General features: G+C 45.3%; 2 protein-coding genes across 9 annotated transcripts in view; both read right to left on the reverse strand.

Moving 5' to 3' along the window:
* LOC135240445 (SPEG neighbor protein-like) overlaps nucleotides 1-2,906 on the reverse strand; it is a 6,834-nt gene extending 3,928 nt beyond the window's left edge. Inside the window, exons 1-2 of the mRNA XM_064309901.1 lie at nucleotides 1,934-2,906; nucleotides 521-627 (exon numbers count right to left, since the gene is read on the reverse strand). Coding sequence (XP_064165971.1) covers nucleotides 521-627 — 107 coding nt within the window. The 5' untranslated portion in view covers nucleotides 1,934-2,906. The remainder of the gene's footprint in view (nucleotides 1-520; nucleotides 628-1,933) is intronic.
* A 547-nt stretch (nucleotides 2,907-3,453) lies between these two features.
* The window catches only part of spegb (striated muscle enriched protein kinase b), a 109,965-nt gene continuing 105,918 nt past the window's right edge, over nucleotides 3,454-7,500 (reverse strand). For all 8 annotated transcript variants that reach the window (XM_064309879.1, XM_064309886.1, XM_064309878.1 and 5 more), the window contains one exon: nucleotides 3,454-7,228. In XM_064309879.1, coding sequence (XP_064165949.1) covers nucleotides 7,000-7,228 — 229 coding nt within the window. In that variant the 3' untranslated portion in view covers nucleotides 3,454-6,999. The remainder of the gene's footprint in view (nucleotides 7,229-7,500) is intronic.

The following is a 7,500-nucleotide window of genomic DNA, read 5'->3' on the forward strand; positions in this document are numbered from 1 at the left end:
TATGGTGTGTATGAGGGGCAGAGCCAGCTCTGTTGGCAGATGTAGTGTGTGTAAAGCACAGGCAGATCTCAGCGCTACCTCTCTCTGCTGCCAAAAGCCAAACAGGCCCCGCCCCCAACGCTCTGAGCATGTGCAGAATAGAGAGGCGCTGCAGAGCTACCTGTGTCCCCGCCCCCAACGCTCTGAGCATGTGCAGAACAGGGAGGCGCTGCAGAGCTACCTGTGTCCCCGCCCCCAACGCTCTGAGCATGTGCAGAACAGGGAGGCGCTGCAGAGCTACCTGTGTCCCCGCCCCCAACGCTCTGAGCATGTGCAGAACAGGGAGGCGCTGCAGAGCTACCTGTGTCCCCGCCCCCAACGCTCTGAGCATGTGCAGAACAGGGAGGCGCTGCAGGACTACCTGTGTCCCCGCCCCCAACGCTCTGAGCATGTGCAGAACAGGGAGGCGCTGCAGAGCTACCTGTGTCCCCGCCCCCAACGCTCTGAGCATGTGCAGAACAGGGAGGCGCTGCAGAGCTACCTGTGTCCTCGGTACGAGGCCTGGATCCGAATAGCTGCCTCCTGGATCTGCAGGTCGGTGATGTCCAGGGTGAATCCAGGAGGGGCTTTGGCCACAGCCACGGACATCTGTAATAATGAGACAGGAAATGACCTACAGCCCTCACAGCCAATTGACCACAGAGGATGAATTCTCAATTTATTTAAATAATACTCAGATAAAACACTGACAGAAATGTATCACAAATCATCACAAGTATGTAAAAAAAAAAAAAAGAACATTTCAAGATCTGTGTGATTTGAGGACCAATGTAACAGTGGTATCCTTGGCGTGAGGGTGTATAGGATTTGTACCTCACATGTCAAATATCATCCATATGATAGATTTAAACAAATAGCATTCTGACACTGACTGTTTATACCTCATTACCAGTAATTGCTCAAGCCCTGGGCAGCAAGGTTAACGTAGTTTTCTGTGTCCATTGTGGAACAGAAACAGACTACATGGTCCACGTAAGCAGTGGACACCTAATTCAGTAAGAATGCTTTATTTAGTTTGTTTGAGAGGGACAATGCACATTAATGACATTTCTGTAAATGTGCCAGAGTTAGCCAGGCTAATTTTCATCTGTAGTCCCTGGGCTACATGTCTGGACTGTGGGAGAAGACACACACGAACACAGGGAGAACATGCATCAAAACGTGTAAAAGCCAACTCACGCATTATCCAAGGGGTGCACTAAAAGGACCTGTCCATTTTGGGATTTCGTGCCAGCTCAATCAAATCTCGATCAGATTTTTTTGTTCATCAACAGCTGCAACATTATCCTGTGGTCTGGTAGAGGGGTCGACGAGCAATGCTTACACGGCTGTTAGAAAACTAAGTCAGGGGAATCTACTGGAGTAAAATCCACCATACGGACTGGTCCCCCAGGACTGGAGTACACCCCTGACCTCATCCATTGTCCTTTTGTAGCTGTTTAAGCTAATTCTACAATTTCACGCAATATAAATCGTTTTGTTTTACATAACCATTGGCAGAACCTTCTTACCATATCTGATCAGACAGAAAAGTTTAAGAGCAGTGGTCTCTGACCAAGCTAATATAATATCCCCATTCAAAAGGATAAGAGCAGTGGTCTCTGCCCAGCTGATATGATATCCCCATTGAAAAAGTGTAAGAGCAGTGGTCTCTGCCCAGCTGATATGATATCCCCATTCAAAAGTGTAAGAGCAGTGGTCTCTGCCCAGCTGATATGATATCCCCATTGAAAAGTGTAGGAGCAGTAGTCTCTGCCCAGCTGATATGATATCCCCATTCAAAAGTGTAAGAGCAGTGGTCTCTGCCCAGCTGATATGATATCCCCATTCAAAAGTGTAAGAGCAGTGGTCTCTGCCAGCCTGTCCGTACTGAAAAAGAAACGATGTGCCTCACCCTGGGTGGGTTCCAGAGACGGTCCTGACGGGAGTCCTCTCGCTCTCTCTCGCTCTCTCTCGCTCTCTCACCCCCTCGCACTGGGCCTTACTGACAGTGTAGACTGCTGCCCCTCTGGAAGTGGTTTAATATATATGATGCGTACCGTGTCTGTGGGGATTCCTCTGGATAGCAGGGTCTGGGAGGAGGCCAGAACATTCCAGAACATGGCCTTCTTTGGAGGATCTCGGCATTCCTCAGTATGGCAGCACTGATAAAAGATGCTCTGCCCCCCCCTTCCCTGTAGAAGCTGCCAGCCAGACCTTATATAGCCGTCACATCAAGTGCCCCTGGGGGTTTCGGAGGGGCACTAATGGTGGGCCTTGCATGCCGGAGAAATGGGGTGGGGACGAGGCATGAGTGCTCCCTTGTGTGGATCCGAACAGGTGGGGTTCAGTCTAGAGCAGTTGAGGAGCGCATAATGCACTGCGCTGATGGACTGCTCTCAGCTGATGGCCTTTACCACACGGAGTTACCACGCCTGCCACACCCAGCCAGAGTTCTGCACCAGGTTCCAGGGACAATCGCTCATCTCATCACGTTCTCTCGCTCTTCCAAGCCCTTCCCCTGGGCCTCAGATGTAGGCCGAGTATGCTGGGTTCTATTTGTAGTTTAGTTAGGTTCTATTTGTAGTTTTACAACCGCCTGATAGCAATTCTCCTTTAGTAGATGTGTGCTCTTGTCAAGGTGTTATGGGAAGCAGGTCTATGCTCATAAGAAAATATTTTTTATATACATTAACATTGCTTTATCCATCTTGTATATGCACACTGTGTTCAGTTTAAGCACTGGCCAACAGTAATAACACTGTTATGCATATAAGTTAAATTTACCTACCACTTTTGGATTTATGGAGACTACAGATCATTTAACAGTTAACAACAAATTGCTAAATAAAAATTGACTGTGGCTTTACAGAGAAAACACAAAATGTTTGAATGTAGGTTCCTAACCAGTATACATAGCTGGGACGCTAATCTTAAATATTTAATGAATTAATAAAATAATTGATCTATTTATTGCTAATCATAAAGATTTTATTTATTTATTTATTTATTGCTAATCCTAACGATTGTACTTATTTACTGCTAATCTTTAACATTTTATTTATTTCTTTATTGCTGATCCTAAAGATTTTATTTATTTATTGATCTATTTATTGCTGATCCTAAAGGTTTGCTAGTACAGATGGCATCAGATGAGAGCCACTGCAGAGCTGTATCACAATTTGACCCCAAACAGTTTTCCTGTGTTTAATCCTCCTGATTCCTGCAAAAAGAAAAAAAAGTTGAAATATCAAAATAAAAATATTATTTTATTACTTTATTATTCAGTGTCCCTTGCAGTGTAGGTTTTAGCATAGTAGGGTATATGGTTCTTGAAATTAAGACCAGAAACTCACGTCCCCTACAGGGAACAGAAACTAATGGCTGGGTCTTAGGACACACACCCTGCACACGTACACAGAACACAGACTGCAGTTTGTCGGATGCTTTTTTATTAGGATTCTTTGTACTCAGCTATCATGCCTTAGAGTCACACCAGAGTTAAATGAGTAATTCCACAAAGTTGTAAAAGGTTCCAGAGTCATAACTGAGTCTGAACAATAAATAAATAAATAAGCAAACCACTGGAAATAACACTTTACATACGATTGAAAATGGCGGCCATCGCTGTGAAGGTGCAGATCGCGTGCTCCCGTCTGCGGTTTCTAAAGAGGCTCGTTCCCAGGGGCGGCCGCCGGTTCGAGGGAGCGTCTTAAATGCCAAAGGGTCTCTCACCGACCCAAAGCGCCCCCACGCGTAACCGAATCCCTCTCCTTTGTAGATTTACCCACTCGCATGTACAAAACTTCGCATGGCCCTCTCTGGGAACAAGCCTACCCCACGAAACCTGTCCCTCAGACTGGACGTTCTGTAGGGGGAGGGGGGCATCAAAATTGACTTAAGGTCAGGGGCAGGTACTGTACTGTTTCTATGGTGACAGAGTACAGGAAAACATATTCATATCTGTGGTATGAATGCCTGTTCCCTGGAAATCAGTGGCAGGTGACCAGAACCGCAACCTGGCGTGGAACTCATCTCAACGTTAAACATTTATGTAGCTTTACTGCTGACTGAATTTGTTCTGGATTCAGCTGAAGCTGGTGACAGAACATGCTCTGTGTTCAGCTTAATGTACTCACAGAACTTACTCTGGGTTCATTTTAAACTACTGACAGAACATGATCTGTGTTCATCTTAGTCCACTGACAGAACATGCTCTGTGTTCAGCTTAATCTACTGACAGAACACACTCTGCATTCAACTTAATCTACTGACAGAACTCACTCTGGGTTCAACTTTTCTCCAAATGTAAGAACGCAGTTCACCCTACTGCATGTTATGCTGGATTGTGCAAGAATCCCCCATCAACTTCAATAGCATTCACAAGAACTCTCAAGGCATCTATATTTACACAGTCAAAGTATAGATCAATAAAAAACAAACAAAAATATCCTTGTGAGTATCTTCCTATATGACCAACCATGTGAAATATACTGAGGATGTTATCATCTATTATGAATACTGAGGCTTTGAAGGAACACTCCCAAGTTTACTCCATAGGTAAGGAACACAGTAGTTCTGTTATGGGATCACAGCTCTATGACAGCTTCACGCCAAACGGAGTGACGGTATTACACAAGCAGCAACTCAACATTCTCACACTTGACCACAAAGTCCAATTACACATCCAAGAAGACTTCTGTAAACAGTCTATTGCCAAAAAAGAAAACACTGTTGCATTTGCTCAAAAAATAAAAGGGAATTTTACAGTCAGCTACGGTACATGACCCATATTAGTGCTGTCACTAACTTCCTGGTTACACAACATGTCAAGTACAATACTTCTACTACCAATATTATATGTTGTGTCCAACATCAAGCCTAGTTCGTGTGTCTGTATAATATTTTCCTTAAGAATTTACTTAAAAGAAAAAAAAAAAAATTTCTTCATTAGTTAAACAGAAAGAAACACTGATTTCAGCTGATTTCAATTCATGATTTCAAAATCCTTTTTCAGCTATGTAAGTATGTCTGAAAACTTTTTCATACTTGTTTTCTAAAACAAACAAATCTGTTGTTTTCTTAGCTATTAATTTCAAAATGTAAGCTAAATAAAATCCAAAACATAATTTCAATACTGTGTGATGCTGTGATAGACAATTTGTCATTAAAACATTATTCATTTGTAGCTTGAAACTCATTAGCATGTATCTTGATTCCTTTAACAATCTCTTGAAATTAAATTAGGTCAAAATGTACATTAAAAAAAAACCAAACTGCAGTAACTAAGTACAGAAAGGGTACTACCACAATAGATGGACAAGAGGTACAGCCAGAAGTGTTAGGCCAGGGTATTTATAGAATCTTTATCTTTATTTTTATAGTGAACGTTTCATGTGCCAGAGACATACATGCTTCTCAAAAAAAAAAAAAAAAAAAAAAAATCAAATAAAAATAAATAAAATCAAATAAAAATGCAAACCCTATTTTGTTCAGTAAAAACTATGCTTTTTAATCTCTTTTCCAAAAATAGAATGATCTGACGTAAGGTAGTCAATCTGGAGGAAGAAATTTAGCTCCGTACGTTAAACAGGCAAAATCTGTACAGGAACACATTTGCATTGTTAGGGCGTGCCGCAGGACTGGTTAGCGTGTGGCGCAGGATGACCTGGCCTTAAAGCTAATGAACAACTGCAGGAGCTTCCTTTCCAAACACCCTCCATTTCATACCAGATCCGGCTTTTTTCTGTGACCCCTGTACCCTCAACTCCCTCCTTTCATCAGGCTGAACCATTGGGCAATCTCTCTCCATTTTACACAAACTGGTGTTACAGAACGTAACAAAAATATAGCAAACAAATCTGATCTAGAGTCCTTACTCATGAATTGTTGGCGATATTTAATGACTGTTCTGTACATACCAGTGATATTTGGCAGTCATGCCTTCCGTTCAGCCGTATGCAAACCCTACAGGACGCGGTTGTCGTCGAAAGGTTTGAATCTGCTGAAGTTCTTCAGGACAGCCGTCTACTCCTCCTTTTGACATGTCTTTGGGAACAGAACGCTTACATGCAAGTGGCCGTGTGCTTCTGACCATGTCACTGTGAAGCGCTGACAGCAGCCAATAGCCTACGGGGTCCATTAAAGAAACACTGGCTTTAAGCCAATTCTTTCTCGCGCTGCCATTGGCTAATTCTACGGAAAACCCATCTCAGTGGTGTCCATCCACTCTTTGACATCTGCCAGTCATTGCGACTACTGCAAAAACTCATATGATTCATATTGATAAAAGAATGAAGGTGAGAAAAGAACATGACTGAGCTTATAAATGAGGAAGAGAAGGATGTACACCTTACTTATCCACAGATAGGAAGTGCCTGGCTATCGCTGGGTGACAGAGTCACATTCACATTAACATTACTCTTTCACCAACAGCGCTACAACTCAGTTTTAGAGAAGAGAGCTTTGATTAGAAGGTCAGAAAACGTTATTTCTCAGTTGTAATGGGTCAGCGTTCAGCAGTCTTCTAAGATCAACCCCTCTGCATTGATTGAGGGAAAAAGCTCAGTGGAAAAGACTGAAATTAGGAAGGGAGGAGAGGGAGGAGGAGTTGAGGGGAAAGAGAAAAGCAGAAGCATGCTGTCAGACAGTCGGTGAGGTATCTGCTTAGAAAGCCAGTCTGGTTTCAGGGGCGGGGCTGTGGAGTCTCGCGGGCCTAAACCCATGTGGGCGTGGCCAGTCCGCCACGGAGCCCCGCCCTGCCCTGCCCCAAGGAGGGGGGGGCTGAGGGGGGGTGGTGGAAACGAAGCCTCGGCTCTCGCGTCCGGAGCAGAGGAGGGGCGGGGTCAGGGGTGGAGGGGCGTGTCCTGTTCGCTCCTTTCTCCTGGAGGCCCTGGCCCTGGCATGCTTTCACCCTTCAGCCCCGCCCCCCTGGCCCCGCCCTGCCCCGCCCTCTCGCCCTCCGCGGCTGCGCTCGCTGGCTCACTTGGTGCCGGGAGTGGTGGGCGTGGTGGGCGTCTGCGGCGTGCTCTGATACGAGCGCAGCAGGACCTTGTGTTTGGTGGCCACTTCCGAGCGATGGCGCTGGTGGTCCACCAGGAACTCCTTCAGACGGGTGGTGGTGAAGGTGAGGGTCTGCCGCCGGAGCTTCATCAGGTACGCGTCCTGCAGCCACGAGTTGTTGAAGCAGTCCTTAATGGTGGGGCGGGCCCTGAAACACAAACACGCCGGTTAGCCTCCCTCGGCTAAGCTTGAGCGGCTGTGAACCGTTAGCCTCCCGCGGCTAAGCTCGAGCGGCTGTGAACCGTTAGCCTTCTGCGGCTAAGCTCGAGCGGCTGTGAACCGTTAGCCTTCCGCGGCTAATCTTCAGCAGCTCAACCTGCTGCATGTTTAATGCAGATCACACTTATCCTTAATTTCACCAGGTCATCCCACTTTAAAGCTTTTTGAATGAAACACAAAACAATGCATACAAGGCACTCC

The sequence above is a fragment of the Anguilla rostrata genome, chromosome 15 (genome assembly GCF_018555375.3).
Source record: "Anguilla rostrata isolate EN2019 chromosome 15, ASM1855537v3, whole genome shotgun sequence".
NCBI lineage: Eukaryota > Metazoa > Chordata > Actinopteri > Anguilliformes > Anguillidae > Anguilla > Anguilla rostrata.